This window comes from Phascolarctos cinereus, unplaced genomic scaffold (assembly GCF_003287225.1).
Source record: "Phascolarctos cinereus isolate Bilbo 61053 unplaced genomic scaffold, phaCin_HiC Scaffold_7;HRSCAF=346, whole genome shotgun sequence".
Classification (NCBI taxonomy): Eukaryota; Metazoa; Chordata; class Mammalia; order Diprotodontia; family Phascolarctidae; genus Phascolarctos; species Phascolarctos cinereus.
In genome coordinates this window covers 16,682,165-16,700,028 of record NW_027556180.1, presented here as the reverse complement: position 1 = coordinate 16,700,028, position 17,864 = coordinate 16,682,165, and the positions used below count along the sequence as shown (strand labels likewise).

General features: G+C 41.5%; 1 protein-coding gene across 1 annotated transcript in view; it reads right to left on the bottom strand.

The window, feature by feature from the left end:
• Positions 1–16,629, bottom strand: part of LOC110210208 (vomeronasal type-2 receptor 1-like) — a 52,218-nt gene extending 35,589 nt beyond the window's left edge. The window contains 5 exon segments of the mRNA XM_020989057.1: positions 144–499; positions 502–630; positions 633–1,011; positions 4,119–4,410; positions 16,457–16,629. Of these exon segments, the coding sequence (XP_020844716.1) occupies positions 144–499; positions 502–630; positions 633–1,011; positions 4,119–4,410; positions 16,457–16,629 (1,329 nt within the window).
• Between the last annotated feature and the right edge of the window lie 1,235 nt (positions 16,630–17,864).

Genomic DNA, 17,864 nt, shown 5'->3' with positions numbered 1-17,864 from the left:
CCTTTCTCCAGCAATCCTGTGATAGGCTCATCTCAAAAACAAAACAAAACAAAACCAAAAAAAAGGCAAAGTTGGAAACCTGCAACCAGATTGACAATGGAATTGGTGTTCTGTCAAGTAAAGAAGATAAAGAAAAGTCATACCTGCCATGGCTCAAAGCTGTCTAAATAGGCACATGATTTTCCTGGTAAATAAGGTCCTTCTCCCTCTACACATCGACTCATTTCATCCAGAGCATAAGCCAAAGCATAAACTGTGTTTTTCACGTTATTTGTTATTCGGAGCTGGGACACATCCAAATAGGTATTTTCCAGGTCCTCCAACTTCTCCTCTCCAGTACAGAGCTTATCAGACATTGAATAGACTCGGTTCTCTTGTCCAGTCATGTTGACCCTGTGGTCAGAGTTGTAGGGCACACTACTGTTGGGCCAGGTGCAGTTGAAAGCAGTCTGCCAGAACTCAATTGTAATGTTATCATTGGGATCCTTGCTGGGATGACATCATAGAGAAACTCTTTCAGGCCTGTTATATTAGCTCTTGGCACAGCAAACCCAATGGTTCCCTTAAAGAAGGGGAAGTATTCAGGCTTCGCAATAAGGGAGGAGGTTATCCATGCTTCACTGGCAATCCCCGTTCTGTTATGTTATTGTATTCAATTTCTAACACAAAAGGACTGAGGTCAATATCTGATGTGTAAAGCACGATGACCTTGGCCATGGAGTTTTTGATGGTCTCAACAACAGTTTCCATTTTTGTCTTGGGGTAGACCTTAGGGATAGTTTCAGAGAATGCAATGCAGAGACCAGCCTTCTCAATTTCCTCTTTGAAAATTTTAATACCATACTTCCCGTAGTCATCATCAGCTGCTATAGTGCCTATCCAGACCCACTTGAAATGTAGGATAAGTTGCACCATTGCAGAAGACTGGCTCTTATCACTTGCAATTACGCGGACATAAGCCGGGAACTGGTATTTATCACTGAGAACTGAGCAGGAGGAAGCATACCCCACCTATAAGAGAATACATTCACCTCGTTAGAACTAAACAAAAGAATCCAAACAATTAACCCAGGCCTTGCATAGTAGCAGCTGTAGCCTTCTCTCATCTCTATCCAAAAGAGTTTAAAATATATATGTTTTCTTCAAGTCAACTTGATAAGTGTTTCATAAAGCACTTCCTATGTGCTTGGCACTGAGCTAGATTCTGTGGATTCCAAGATAAAACCAAAACAAATCTCTGCCCTCCAGGCGCTTACATTCTACTCTCAAACTTCTTTATAAGTACAACACTCATTAAAATTCTCTGTAAACTATGGTTATTTCTCAAAAACAATAATAATGATAACAATAATTGACACTTATAAAGCCTGAAAAATAATTTACTTTGTGTTGTTTGAGCCCCACCTCCCTGCCAGCAGGTGTTTAAAGGCCCGCCGGGTGCAGCACTGTTCTAATCACTAGGGGAATACAACATTTAAATAAGACGTAGCCCCAACCTTCATCAATGAATCAATTCACCAACATTTATTAAGCCCCTGCTTTCACCAAGCACTGTATTAGCTGCCTCATAAAGCTTGTACGTCATCGAGCTGGGAAATAAAACACCCACATTGAAAACTAAATTACTTAATGTTGTATGATAGATGCATTTAAAGAGGAGAAAAGCAAAGTATTTAAGATGTCTAGCATGGAGGAGAAGAATAATGGTCTTCAGCTATCTGAAAGGCTGCCAAGTGGAAGAGAGAGTGAGTTGATCCTATTTGAACTCCATGGGCAAAACCAAGAGCAATGAGTGGTAATGTGGGCTTGACACTGGGAAACATTCTGCCAGATGGAGCAGCCCATGAGAAGTCTGGGCCCCTTCAGGAGACAGTGAGGTCTTCGAGCAAAGGCTGGATGGCTACATGGTTATGTTGTCTATAGTACTTTGTGGGGAAGAGGAAATGAAGGAAGATGGAGTCGATGAAATATCTGCTAAGGCCCCTTCTAACTCTAAAAGGCTGACACTAAGTGAAGTCCAAGGGGGAGGGTCATTTCTGACCAGAGGATGAGGGAAAGTTTCTTGGAAGGTATGGCATTTGGGTTGGGCTTTAAAGGCCAGGTAGGAATTCAACCAGTGAAGAGGAAAACACTTCTAAAAACTTTGTGAGTGTGCTTTGTTCTTTCCTCATTCATATTTCTTCCTTTACAGGCCAAAATTTAGACAGAGGAATCTTCCTTAGGCAGTATAGTATAATGGATAGAGCTCTGGACTTGAAGTCATGAAGACCTGGGTTTAAATACCACCTCAAACACTCACTAGCTGTGTGACTCTTGGCAATTTACTTAATCTCTGTCTGCCTCAGTCTCCTCAGCCATGAGATGAGAGATTTGGACTAAATGTTCCAATGTCTCTTCCAGCTCTTAACTCATGATCGCCTGATTCTCCTGAATGACAATGGCGACAGCAGCCAGGAGCACTAGATAGCAACATGACCATACTGCCTGAAGGTCTGCCTCTACTGGGGTGAGGACTGTTTCTGGGTATCATTTTGCTCCTTCCACACAAATTGCAGAAACATGGCATTTCAAAGTTAGCAGGAATCTCAGAGACTACCTAGACTGTTTTGTCTTTAGACAGGAATCCCCTTGATGACAACTTGTGAGAAATAATTCATTTTGACCCCTACTCTATTCAAATCAGGATTAATTAGTTTGATATGACTCCATAGGGGTGGTGATTATAAATTCTGTAGATTAGGCCCCAGAGCTGTGAACTGCTTATTGCAAGCTCACTCACTTAACTAACGAAAGGCTCTCCACCCTTGTTTTTCCTTGTTATGGTGACCAAGCCCAGTGTGGCAGAGATGACTCAATTACATGGAAAGTCCTCCAATTTATTTTTGTACCTCTGGACCACTTTTTCTTGTCCAGCAGGAGCAGGTGACCATCTTATGATCACTTAGTCAGAGCTTTGCCCAACCTGACACATACTATTTCTAGCTGATGCACCATTTGGGGCCCTCAGAGCAAGGTCTATCAACCCACAGGATTCTGTACTTTGGATAGCCCCTCTAGAATCCCAAGCCTTATAAAAATGAGGGCCTGGAAGAAGGAGGCATTTTAGATCATAAGGAAGATTTGGGGTCCACTTCATTAGAGGGGACCATGGACCCTTTTAAAAAAAAGTGCCATTGGTTCACAGCTTTGCCTCAGTGGTTTTTCTTGAAGATTGGGCAATTATAATCCCCACCAACTCTGAGAAGTGCATCATCCAGCCTTGGCTTGAATATCTCCAGGAGGAGGGAGAGGAATGTACAACTGCCTACTGAGTTAACCCATTCCACTTGGGGGCTGGAGGGAGGCCTAATTGGTGGGTAGTATTTCCTTAAGACAAGTCAAAATTCAACAGTTTGAAACATGCACTCATTGCTTCTAGCTCTGCCCTCTGGAGCACATGGCACACATCCATATGACATCTCATCAAATATTTAAAGAAACCTATGGTGTCCCCTCTTAATCTTCTTTTCATGGGACTAAACATCCTCAGTTTCTTCTAGCAATACTCATACTCAAGACTCTCCTTTGGAGCTAACCAGTTATCCAGATCAGAACAAGATTAGTCTGGCCAGAGAAGAGCAAAGTAGAGTAGGACTGTCATTCCTCTAGTCTTGGGACTCTATTATACAGCCTAACATCCCTTTCATTTTCTTGACCGCCAAATCTCACTATTGACTGCTAACTCCTATTAAACTTGTAGTCCCTAAAATCCCCAGATCTTCAGACGAAATTCTGTCTAGCAACAGCTCTGCCGTCTCATACTTGTAAAGTTGATTTTTTACACCCAGGTGTAAGACAATTAAATTTTACTTGCCCAGTCTGAGATCAGATTTGAACTCAGGTCTTCTTGACTCTAGGCCCACTACTCAATCCATTGATTACATCAGCTACCTGCCTCAGAATTAACTTCTCCTAAGTACCCAAAGGGGGAGGCAGAGCCACAGAAGATAACATCACCCCAACGTTTCCAATTTTCCTGCCAAAAAATAAACTGCATTTCCATATTTGCCACCATCTCCATTAAACATGGCTTGCTCTTCTTTTTTTGAGTCTTAGTCTATATCAAACTGTTGAGTTACCTGAGGAAAGTAATAGAGGCCAAGGACCCTGGCAGTAGCCACAGACAGGGCAGATCCTCCTGCTCCAACAACGCCAGCCAGCGGGGCACCAGCACTGCACCGAAAGTTGGGCTTGTTCTCGTCCTGCCCCGTCAGGAATGACAATGTCCCTTCCATGGCCTTGGAAATGGTGAAGCAGGTGTCAAAAATCTGGTAGCCCAAGGTAATATTAGGCAGGATATCTTTCCTTTGGTTGATCTCATTGATGGTATGGATCATGGTTTTGGTCCAGCGGAAACCTCGGAAGTAAAACCTGAAAAGGAAAGACAGAGGCCAAAAGTTAGGTGGTGGGGAATTGCAAGCCTCCTTCCTAGTACTGCTAGTGACAGCATGGGGGCATGAACCCTACTCAGTGGGAGCTTAGTGACACGAAATATAAGCCTTTTCGAGTAAGAACTAGTTTGCCTTCCAACTCCTGACATTTACTACCTAACAACCCAAGATACAGCATTGTACAGCACCCAGAGAGCCAGCCTCAGTCAGGAAGACCTGGGATCAAATCCTGCCTGTGATAATCACTGACTATATGACCCTGGGCAAGTCACTTAATTTTTTCAGTAATCCAGGGAACTCTGCCAGACTATAAATAGAAGAAATGGTGCTGAGCTGTTTTGATAAAGGGAATCCTCTTACTGGTAGTTCTCTATTCCAATGAATCACAAGTCAAATCCTCTCTTTCCCCCTCCCCCCCAAAAATCAATTAAAGACTTATTAAATCCCTACTATGTTCCAGATACTCTGCTAGGTGATATATAGTTGCACAGACATGCAAAGCTAGATACAGAGGTAGAATCCTTGCCCTCAAGAAGCTTTCATTCTATTGGAGGAGACAACATGAATATCCATAGACATAAATAAAATCCAAGGTGATTCTTATGGGGAGAGCAAGAACTCTAGCCTCCATGGAAAAGGTTTTTGTTGAGCAGAGACTTGAAGGAGACCTGGAATTTTTAGAGGCAGAGGTAGAAGGGAGGGCGTTCTAAGTATGGGGCAGTCAGGGCAAAGGTACAAAGACTAGGGATCAACCTCTGGTTTAGAACAAAGAGAAAAACAAAACAATCTTCTTCTTTATTCTCTTTCCACTCCCTGGGGGTCCAGCGCAAACTCAAAGATAAAGCAACAGACCATTCCCCCAAACTTTATTTAGTGAACAGTAAACAAAAGGGGATTTTAAGGAGAATGAACACTTAAGCCCCAGAGTACAGCACTTGCTGAATTCACAACCATTTGCCAACTCACTTTGCCAGGGCAATGACCTCGGATGCTGACATTGAACTTCATTCTCAGATAGGAACCCAACTTGCCCATGAAGTTATTGTCTGAGCCAAGGCAGGTTTGGGCAGGCAGGAGAATTCCTATACTATCATTGGCTTTGGGAAAGTGCATCAAGGGACACAGGGAAAATAGGAGCTGGCGGGGACTGAGGTCATAAGGAGCTGAAAGGAAGAGGGAGAGGACTGTGTATAGGGATGGCTATAAACTGAGTTTTAATTTTGGAAAGAAATGTATCCTTCAATGTGGTGCACTCCAAATAGTGACCAACTATTTGAAGGGCCAAATCTAGAGGGCAAAAAATAGGGCTGGGAAAAAAGAATGGACATTTTTGAAGGACATTTTTAATACTAGAACTATGATTTCTTCAGGCAGCTAGGTGGCACAGTGGATAGAGTATGAGGCTTGAAATCAGGATGACTCATCTTCATGAGTTCAAATCTTGCCTCAGATATTTACCAGCTGTGTGACCCTGGACAAGTCACTTAGCCCTGTTTGACTGAGTTTCCTCATCTTTAAAATGAGCTGGAGAAGGAAATGGCAAACTAATCTGGAACCTTTGCCAAGAAAACTGCAAAATTGGGTCCTGAAGAGTCAGACATGACTAAAATGACTCCACAACAAGTGATATCTTTGGTATAAGGAGCTCCCAATAAGAAATGTCTCCTATGAATACAGGTGAGCACCTGCTTTGAAATTTACTGTCTTCCAGAGTTGCCTGAGACATTGAAGAGTTAAGTAACCAGGGGTCACTCAGTCATTGGATCAGAGGCAGTGCTTGAAGCCAACTTCAAAGATGTAATGCTCTATTAATCTTTTGCCACATTAGAGTGAATTATCATCATCATCATCATTATTATTTTGTTCCTCATCTTTTCTGACTACTGGAACCAGTGCTGCAACTAGGTCCCATGCTGCTGATATTCCTCTATATTCACAGTGCTCTAAAAACTATTATGCGAGGAGATAAAGAATTACTTTTTGTAGCTGAGGAAAAACAAGAGGATGTCAGCTCATCCTCTGTAAGCTCCTGGAAAGAATTCTTGGTACAGAGAGGACAAAAGAAATAACATGTGATTAACTGATTCATTATTATTATTTTTGCTTTGATATTTTAAGGATCTGTGATTTGGTTAAGATGCATAGCATCCACAGATCCAGATTGCAGCCCCTGTAGCAGGATGTTACTAAGTTACTAAGGCTGAAAAATTCATCGTCCTGAGGCCAGCCTGGGGAAGATCCTCTGTGAACCCAATTCAGCTAGCCCTCAGACAGCAGGCAAACAGTCAGTCACAGGCCTCAGACTTGAAACACTTCCAGCTTAGTTGATCCTAACAAAGTTTGTCCTCTACTAGGATGGTCTTTGGGAACACTGGTCCCTCCCATGTAACCTCAGAGGAGGACATCAGGGAAGGCAGCTCTTGTTGTTACTTCTAAAAGATAGGGACAGGGTCTAAGCCTGTGACTTCATTGGTATAGGGAACTTCTAGGTAATGAAAGTCCCTCCACTAATGCAGGTTGGCACCTTCTCTGCAATGTACAGTCTTAGAGAGTTACCCACAGCCCTGGGGAGTTAAGTGATCTATCCAGGACCACACAGCCAGGATGAGTTGGGGGGAAGAAGGGAACCCAGGCTGTACTGGCCCTCTATCCATTACACCCTGCTGCCTCTCTGTTACTATTACTATTATCATCATCATACTGCTACTTTGATCTGCAAATTACTAGAAATTCAGTAACTGTTCCTAGTGCTTCCCTTCAGTGTAGCCTACTTAAAAAAAATATCTCATCAGGCAATGTCATTGCATGGTCCCCAATAAAAAAATATTATGTACAAGGGCTCCCATAGAAATCTTATGCATCATGGAGCCAAAGGTGAACCTGCAGGTCACATGGCTCCCTCCTACTCCCTGATTCATCTGCTTATGTGGATTAAGGTGCTAAAATAATCTTCCTAAAGCAAAAGTAGGACCACATCATGCCCAGCTCAAGAATCTTCAGTGGCTCCCTATTGCTTAGCATCAAAAGTCCTTCACAACCTGGCTCAGGTTTCTTACACATTACCCCTCCCTACTTCGTATACTCTGCTATCCAGCCAAACTGACCTGTCTGGTGCCTTCCAGACACAGCATTCCATTTCCTCTCTCAATGGCTTTGTATAGGCTGTCCCCCATGACTGGCATACCCTCGCTCCTCACCTTGGTCTCTTAGAATCCCTTACTTCCACCAAGACTCAGCTTATCCTAGAGAAAGCCTTTCCCCTAGATATTCTTGCCCCCTACTCAAATCATCTGAAATGCTTATCTTTTACATGTTCTCTCCTCTCTAAGCCTGCAAATCACTGGTGAGTCACCTACTGCCATAGGGGAAGGAGTTTGCACATTAGTAGTTTCTCACACCAATGAAATAAAAAATGGCAACTATGATTTCTGAGTCACTTCCTGGTTACCCTGTACCCTATGAAAGGGTCTTGCCAGAAGAAAATAAAATTGGAGCAGTCCAAGAGAGCGTTGCAGAACTGTGCAAGGAACTGATTGTCTATGGAAACCCCACGTTCCCAGGATTTCAGCATTAAGAGAGACCTCAGAGGCTGCCTGGTTCAATGCCTATGAGAACGGGCATATCCTCTACAGTAGATCAGACAAGAAGCATCCAGCTTTTGTTGTCATGGGGGAGCCCTACCCACTCCAAACTCCAAGCAGGCCATGCCACTCTGGAATAACTCTAATGGGCAGAAAGCTTTTCTTTTCATTGAGCCTAAATTTGTGTCTCTACAACTTCCAGGATAAATAACACCCTAAGAGCTCTAAATCTGGGCAAAAAACTATTTTCTTTTTTGAAACAGGAAATCAGTCAAGTCAACAAACATTTATTAAACATTTGCTATGTGCTGGGCATTGTGCTAGGCATTGGAAAAACAAAGAAAAGACTTGTTTCTCTCCCCTTTCTTGGCTCTCAGGAGCTCACAGTCTAATGGGGGAAACAATATTCAAACAACCATCTCTGTTGACTTAATATAGACCAGATACATCAGAGATGGTCTCAGAAACAAGACACAACATTAAGCCTTTCCTAGTCCTCCCTAATCTTGGCGCCTTTCCTCTGGGATTATTTCCAGTTTGTCCTGTTTATATCTCATTTGTACATTGTCCTTTGTACGTCGCCTCCCTCATTGGACTGTAAGCTCCTAAAGGGCAGGTACTGCCTTTTGTTTTGCTTTGTCCCTCCAGTGCTTTCCACATAGTAAGTGCTTAATAAATTCCTGATTCTTACTGATTGGTATTAAAGGGCATCTTGTAGAAGGTAAGATTTTTATAGGGGATGTAAAGGAAGCCAAGAAGTCCAGGACAGGGAGATGAGGAGGGAGAGCATTCCAAGCATGAGGCAGAGCCAGAGAAAAATGCAGGAAGACTGAAGATGGAATGTCTTACGGAATAAATAGCAAGAAAACCCATGTCACTGGTTCAGAGAGTTTGTGAAGGGGAGTAAAGTATAATAAGACTGGAAAGGACCAAGCTATGATGAGTTTTTAAAGCCAAACAAAGGCTCCTGGAAGGAATAGGGAGCCTGTGGAATTTATTGAGGGGTAGGAGGGAATGGTCAGACTGGTGCTGAAGTAAATCAATTTGACAACTGAGTAGAGGATGGACTGGGATGGAGAGAGACTACTGGGAGTACACAACACATACACAAATGGAAAAATACAAAGCATATATGAAGTAACATAATGTAAATTCACATCCAAGTAATATTGATCAATATATAGAATCATCCTTCAATGCTTGCTGACTGATTGCTGTTGGGGTCTCTGTTCTCTTTAGGGAGTAAGATACAGAGGAATAGAGGACCAACAAGATTAGGAGAGCGGAGTGCAATTGCTACCTAAGTTAATTTCCAGGTTTGATGTCATACCAATAAAACTAGCAAAGTGCTATTTTTTAAAATTAGAAAAAAAAATAATGAAAGGAAAAAATGAAAAAAAAAAAGGGAAATGAAAGGAAAATTAATGAAAAATAAAGTTGGAAAGAAGGAGGCCTACCAGTACCAGTTCTCAAACTATACTATAAAGCAGTAATCATCAAAACTATTTGTTATTGGTTAAAAAATGGAAAAGTTGATCAGTGGAATAGATTAGATACAAAAGACCCAGAAGTAATTGAACATCATAGCATGGTATCTGATAAAGCTAAGGACTCCAACTACTAAGTGTAAGGACTTATTATTTGACAAAACCCGGTGGGAAAACCAGAAAGCTATCTGGCAGAAATTAGTTATAGACCAAGATTTCACACCATGTACCACAAAAATGCTTCATATGGATACATGACCTAGGTATTTCACACACCCAGGCTTCAAATCCAGCTTAGCTATGTGACCCTGGGCAAGTCACTTAGCCATTATCTGCTTCAGTTTCCTCATCTATAAAATAGGGCTGATAGTAGCAGCTACCTCCCAGAGTTGTGATTATAAAATGAGAATATTTGTAAAGTGCTTTGCAAACCTCAAAGCACTATATAAAAGCTACTTATCACTATGTGAATAATCAATTCATAAAGAAATTAGAGGAATATAGAAATACCTTTTATAATAATAGGTAGAGAGAAAAATATTGACAAAGCAAGGAATATAAAAGATCATAGAAGGTTAAATGAACAATACTGATTGCAGAAAATTAAAATGGCTTAGCTCAAACAAATCACTAATACAGTTAAAATTAGAAGACAGCTAAAAGGGGGTGATTTACAACAAATTTCGCTGACAAAGGTCTGATATTCAAGATGCATAAGAAACTGAAACAAATCTTTAAGAACAAGAGCCACTCTCCAATAGTTATGTGTTCAAAATATATGAAAAGGCATTTCTCAAAAGATGAAGGGCAAGTGACTCAGACTCTTAAAATTTAACCACTGCTCAGATTCTTATAATCTGGCCAATAGCTCAATGATGTTCAGATTCCTTAAGAGTCTGGCCAATATGGAGGATGTTTTAATAAACCTTGTCTTTGGCTGAAAGAAGACTTGGGTCAAACTCATTTGAGCAGGAACCACATGTTGTGATTTTGGGGTCCCAGCACCCCTAAACCTCTAGACCTCAACATATGGTTCCCTATCAATGATGGGGTATGGGCCCAAGCTGAGACCTTTGCCCCTTACCCCAAAAAGAATTTGGGTCCCATTTGTCTAAGAGATTCTCCTTGAATTCTCCCACTTGATCAAGAAGGTCTCTGGTGTTCCCCTGAGGCTATAATCCTATCAACTGGCCTTTCATTATCACCTATGTCCAATCTCCCAGTTCTGTTCCCCTTAACCTAGACCAGCCCTCCATTGTCTATTACCTCCTGATGGCCCCTGGCTACTTCCCACCCTTGACCCTATCTAGACCCCATTCTAAGCCTCCCAGTCACTCCCATCAAGATCTTTCCTAGATCCCTCCTACAACCTCTGAATATAAAATGTATCTTGTCTCCATTAAGATGCTCAGATTCTTAAAATCTAGCCACTGCTCAGATGCTTATAATCTAGCCAATACCTCAGTAATGTTCAGGTTCCTTAAGAGGTTGGCCAATATGGCGGATGTTCTAATAAACCTTGTCTTTGGCTGAAAAAAAAAAGATGAAAGGCAAGTTATCTACCACTAGATGAAAAAATGCTCCAAATCACTAATAACAGGAGAAGCACAAATTTCAACTCTGAGGTACCATCACACACCCAAACATGGAAAATTACAATTGTTAGAAGTGTTGTGGTATTGCAGTTTGGGGTCCTGGGAACCCCAAAATGCAAGGGTACAGGGTGGGTCTGCCTCAAAAGAATTTGACCACTGAAGTCTTCCAGTTAAAGTGCCGAGTTTTTTGCAACACCAATAGAAGCAGGCCAGATTCTAAGTGAATCTGTGAATTCGATGAGGATGGGACTGATACTTTTATACAGAAAAAGACTGTGGGAAGATCTGGATGGGATTAAGGAGTGGCAAGTAGCCTGGGTTGGGCCAGGTGTAGACAAGGAAAGGAATTAAATGGTAGGGCCACAATAAAAGGACAATTAAAAGGATATTGAGTATCTGGGTAGAAATGCGTAGGAAAGTTCAGGGGTAAAGACATGGTCTTTTTCTTTTAGGGGCCCATGTCCTGTTCCCCATCAGTGAGAGAATAGGTGAACTAATGAATTGTTTATGGAGCTGTGAATTGGTTCAATTATTCTGGAAAAGAATTTGGAATTATGCCTCAAGAGTTACTAAACTTTACATACTCTTTGATACCACTATTAGGCCTATACTCCCCAAGACATCAAAGAAAGAGAAAAAGGATTCATGTGAACAAAAAATTTTATAGCAGCTCTTTTTGAAATGCCAAAGAACTGGAAACTAAGGGGAAGTCTATCAATTGGGATATGGCCAAATTACGTTATCTGGATGTAATGGAATACTATTATACAGTAAGAAATGTTGAAAGGGGCAGCTCTGGAGAAACCTAGGAGGATTTCAGATGGACTGGAAACTTTAAAAGCACTCTGAAGTCCATCTAAAGATGTAAGTCATGCTAAAATCCACTGGATCTGATTAATATTCTACATTTGTCTAGGGCTAGATGCCATCTTCACACACCATTTTGGTCTCAACTGTCAGAAGGATAAAATACAGCCTCTTCTGTTTGAGACTTAAAGAAAATCAAAATCAGGTTCCAGTTTATCTGTCTAAACTGATTTCACATTATACCTCCAGCCACATTCTACATTCCAACCGAAGTGACCTTCTTGTTATGCCCCTTATATTTCCCACCTCTGTGACTTTCCACTCCATATCTGGCACACATTCTTTCCTCATCTCTGACTCTTGAGGTGCTTAGCTTATTTCAAGGATCAACTCAACTGGCACCTTCAACAAGGGACCTTTCCTGATCCTTCCAGCTGCAAATAATCACCCTTCCAAAAATCATCATGTATGTACTTTACTGTTTACTTATCTTCCCACCCAACCCCAATTTACTGATTATAAGCTCATTGAGGGTAGACATTGATCCCCAGCCCAACACAGTGCCCAGGTAAGTGCTAAATGCATGTTTATTAAAGTGATCTGAATGAATCATTCCAATGAAAAACATGCTCTTCAAACACATATCCCTCCCTCCATGATTGAGATGGTATCATAGGCTGCAGGAAGCCATGTCTGACAGGCCAGCCACCCATGGTGGCAAAATGAATAGCACTTTGAGTTGAGCATTTCCTCTGATGACTCTTTTCCTACCAAACAGGCCTACATCAGGGATGGTGACTTACTTCTCTTCAGTACTACCAGTTCCTTCTTGAGCCCTGAAATACCTGGTTGCCCCCCTGGCTCTCTGCACAAGGCAAGTAAGGAAAACCCTTCTTCCCATAACCTGACTCAGATGTGGTAGGCTTGAAAACAGCCTTTTCTCAAGGGGCTAAGTTAACAAGTGAAAGTGACCACAAGGAGCTATAAAATCCGTCATGGTCAAGTTCACATGGGTGGGCAGTTGCATTTGCATTTAAATTGCTTTGGTTGTTCTCTGGATCCTCTAGAGCAAGTCACGCCCACTTTCTGTTAGTAAGACATTGAAACATTAACAGTGATGCTCAGCCAGAAAAGGTTAGTGCCACATCTTGTTCAGGGTCCATCATCCATCGAACAGCCTGTCCAACATGAAGGGGTCCATTCTTTGAGGGTAAGAAGCAAAAGGAGAGCTGGAAAGGAGGAAAGCACAACAGGAGAGCCGCTGTGTTTTTAACACCACCTGGCATGTAAACTGAGTCTAAGGAGGACATACACTGACTGATACCAGTGTGGTCCATCAGCAGTGACAGACTTAGGGTCTATCCAGAGTGTAAGATGACACACTGTATGAATAGACCTACTTCCACTCAAATGAACCTTAATAAAACGGAATTCTGATGCATTGGAGAAAATATCAAGAGTACAGTCATGTCTGCAGTCAAAGACATAGGTGCACTATTTTCTAAAGTAGCCCTCTGTTTTTGGAGCAAATCCTATTAAAAAGCTAGAAAGTAGATTGAATCTTGGCATACCGTTGGAGATGCATCAGAATCATTTTCTACTTTGTCCCTTTCCAGCCAATCACTATTTTTTTCAGGATCCCCTGGAGAGCAGCAGCAGGAACAAAGCTGCATAATTTCTGACACTTTAGTAAGGGAGGCAGGAAGATGGTCTTAATGGTAAAAATGTTGCTAATAATAACCATGACAATTACTCACATTGATGTAACACTTTGTATTTATAAAGTCACTTTATATTTGTGGTCAAAAGCAATCACAAGCATTTATTAAGCAATAACTATGTATCAGGCATTGTGCTAAGGGTTAGGGATACAAAGGAAGGCAAAAAACAAAAACAAACTCCCTGCTTTCAAGGAGCTCATTTGTATTATTCCATTTGATTACAGATCATAACTAAACATAATAACTCAGATAGTTAGATGTCTCTGTACACTGTAGGAGCTTAATAAACCTTTCTTGAGTGAACAAATGAAAAAATAAATGAGTGGATGAATAGATAAATAAGCAAATAAATAGATAATAAATGAATGACCTTTACCACAATCCTATAAATGTAGATAGTACAAATATTCATATCCCTGGATAATCTAATTAATTCATTCAACAAGCACTTAGTATACGCCTGGCTCTTGGCATTGCTCAGCACATAGTAAGTACATAACAAATGCTTTTTTTTATTGATTGCCACCAGAATGATGACCTCTTATCCTATTACTAACCCTTTCATCCTTCATTCCCTGCTGGGCCCCTTCAATGTACTCCTTAAACTTTGCTTCGGTTAGCCTCACATGAACAAAAATACCCCTTCAAATCTTCAGTGTCCCCAGAACAGCTTCCCTTGGGTTCTTTAATCACTTACCCCCTCCCATTTTCTGTAATCCTAGAACAAGTTTTATGAGGCAAGATGATGGGGAGACCAGATTCATTATTCTCTTCCTGGGAGGTCAATGTGGGGGCCCTCCCTACATACCTTTAATCATGCCACATCTGTACACTCCCTTACTTTGAAGGCCACTGGCCCCAAGTATGGGAAAGTGAGAAAAGAATCTTTTGATTACCCTTCCATCTCCCTGCCTAGTGCCAACAGATTTGGTGGGGATTCAACCTTCCCTCGGGATATAGCCCTGGGAAATCTATGTCAGGTTCCCACTGGAGAAGCCCCAACAGACAGTGAGGGGGGTATTACTTCTAGGAACCTAAGATGAGATAAGAGAAATCAGGATGTCAGCATAACCATGGTAGACTCTAAGGGAAATACAAGCTTCAATAAACCCAAGCACCTCTCTTCTGGAGTCCATTGTCTAGTCAGGAGCTATGTCACAAATACAAATAACTCTACTGCCTTTTTGTGCCTTGATCCACTCTCAACTTTTAAAAATGGAGGGAAAATTGGCCTTCTCCTGAAAATATGTCTCTGTGTGTGTGTGTGTGTGTGTGTGTGTGTGTGTGTGTGTGTGTGCGCGCACATCTCATTGACTCTCCCCTTTCTCGATAGTATAGGCATTCTACTACTTTGGGTTTTCTTGCCCTTTTTTTTTTTGACAATGAGCAAATTGGGGGTGGGGAGAGATTAATTTCTTCATCACTCTATTTATGTGTTTTTGTATTGGTTGGATTAGATGTCAATATAAGGGAATTATGAGAGGACTAGGAAGTAGAGTAAGGAACGGAAACAAGGCAGCATTAAAGTCTGAGAACCACTGGCTTAGGTCAAAGCTTTGCTATCCCGATAGTCACAGTCTTATAGTCATTGAAGACAAAAAATGATTGCTGTATAAATGTACTCATGAATAGCATTCCACATTTGTCCACATTTTATGGCTCAGAAAGCATGTTAGGATTTTTTCCCTTAGAGGGAACAGTGCAGTGATCCCACTCATTTGCCTGAACTATATTCTAACAATGAGATTTCAGTCTTTGGTTCAGATTGGTTTGAGGCTCTGAAGAAGTGAAAACTTACACTATGGTAAGAAGTGGTGACCAAACTCTGGGCGCATTCGATTGGTGGTACCCAAACTTTGTAGTCTCAGGGTCCTTTTATATGTAGAACCCCTCCAAGGAGCTTTTGTTTATGTGGATTATATCCATCAAAATTTACCATATTAGAAATTAAAACATCTTGCTTTTAAAAAAAAAAGTTTTATTTTGAAGACTCTCTGAAAGTGTTTCAGGGACCCCCAGGGGTCTCAACACAACTTTGAAAACCATTGTGTTAAACAAACCTTCTGCGACCTTTTATTTCTCATCTCTTTCCCCTTTCCTTAATATAGGAAGTGGGAGGAAAAAAAATATAGCTCAGAAAGGAAATAAGCAAGATGAGTTATGTCTAGAGTTACCTCTTGATTTGCAAAGTAAAAATGCCATCTTATTTATCCCATTTAAAACATTTCAAATGTATTACAAAAATGCCATAGAAGGAAAGAACAGTTTTGTAAAGCATGAAATTCATGTTGAATTCCAGAGGGAAAGATTTGTGAACTTGACATGCTATGGAATTCTGTCCCATGTTTTGCTTTCTTATGACAGAAGGGACACAAAATTGCAAATCTTCAATCCTACAGCTCAGCTCTAGAGGTGACCAGCATTTCTAATAATTGGTGGAATTCTTCGGGGATCATTAATATGAGCTCTAAAATAGAACAGAGCCCCCATAAACAGTTTCTGTGAGCCTGACTGGAAAAGTTTGGCCAAAAAATGAACCAGATTTCTGAATGACATCCATGGTAGGCAGATCCGAACATTTTCTCTCTGAAAAGTATCATTGTAACATTCAAGTACTTAACTGGACTTTTTGGTTTTCAAAATGATCTTAGAACCCTGGAATGGAAGGATTCTGAAAGATAAAAGTCTAATCAGAAAGTGAGACGGTCCCAGAGTGGTTCAATGTATTTTCCAAGCATCCCCCAACAGTGGCAAAGTCAGGGGTGGAACCCAATTCTCCTGAATTTCTATTCCACCACACTCCTCCTCCTTTCCCCCAAATTGACCAGGACTTACCCTTCACATATGGCTGATACCGGCTCCAAAACAGACTCATTTTCTGGAATGGTCCGGGAGTGAATAGGAGACATTCCTCCTATAATTAGTGAGTGGTTTGTGGATTCCACATACCCATGTAAATCAAACTTTCCCAGCAGTCTACAGGTAGGTTCTTCCTTGCCATAAGTCATCAAGGTAATCAGGAAGAAAACCAGCAAAGAGGGGACCACGGACATTTTGGTGGAGACCATTTTTATAAAGGAGGAAAAACAGCCTGAAACATGGATGAGCTCTTATGAGGCCCTCTGATAGCTAGTCATATTCATTAGCCTATGGAAGTGTATGTGTGGGTGTGGGTGTTATTTCCCCCGAGGATTACATGGCTGCTGCTTTTGCTACTCACTAGTTAATTGTCAAGCCTCAATCAATCAGAAAACCTGGAACTCACCTGTAGCAAGTGGAGCTGGAGGAATAAGCACATTCATTACCAGCGAGGAAAGCACCTGGTAAAATATACTTCAGGTCTCAGTGAACAATAATGGTTCCAGGTGAATATTATTCTGAAGCACTTTCTCTGAAAGAAAAAAAGAAATCAATTCATTCCCCAAGCATTTCTTAAGCAACTGCTGTGGGCCAGGCACTAGTGTAGGTGCTGGGGGTACAAAGACAAAAACTGTTTTTTTGTATGTATACATGTTTTCTACCCCTGTTAGCATGCAAGACCCTTGGGGGGAAGGACGATTTTTCTTTTTTCTTTGATTCCTGGCATATGGCTTCAATCCTACGAAGTAACATGAGGGGATAGAAACTGAAGCCCTATGTGGGAGGCCTCTGAGCTCGATGGAAGCCAAGGCTTCTAAGAGTCAGGGGTCAGGAGGGAATATTTTCCAGACAGGGAAGAGAGATTTACAAAGACTGGGAGATGGGATGAAATGTCTCACAGAGAGGTTAGCAAGGTCAGTTTGGCTGTAATTTAGAGGGTGTGTAAGGGGGAAAGGGAGAGATTTATCCATCCTGAAGATGCAAGGCATTCCTAGCTCCTTCATAGAGATTATTTTGTGAGTCATTGGGTTCATTTCCTAAAGAGCTCTCTGTCCCACACAAGAGTGACAGTGACCTGATATCGCTATTTTGTACTCTATGCTACAATTCTTGGGGCAGTAGGGGCAGCTCCCCCACCAGGTGCCCCTTTCCTTTTGCTTGCTGGAGCACAGGTTCAGCTGTTGCTCAATGGATAGATTCACAGAATCATAGATGCAGAATGGGAATGGGATATTAGAAATCATATCCAACTACCCACTTTACAGCTGAGGAAACTGAGGCCCAGAGAGATATAGCAACTTGCCCCACAGGGAGTGAATGACAGAGAGGGATGAAAAGAAAAGGAAACCCCTTTATGCAACATTTCATCTTCTTTAGACATTCA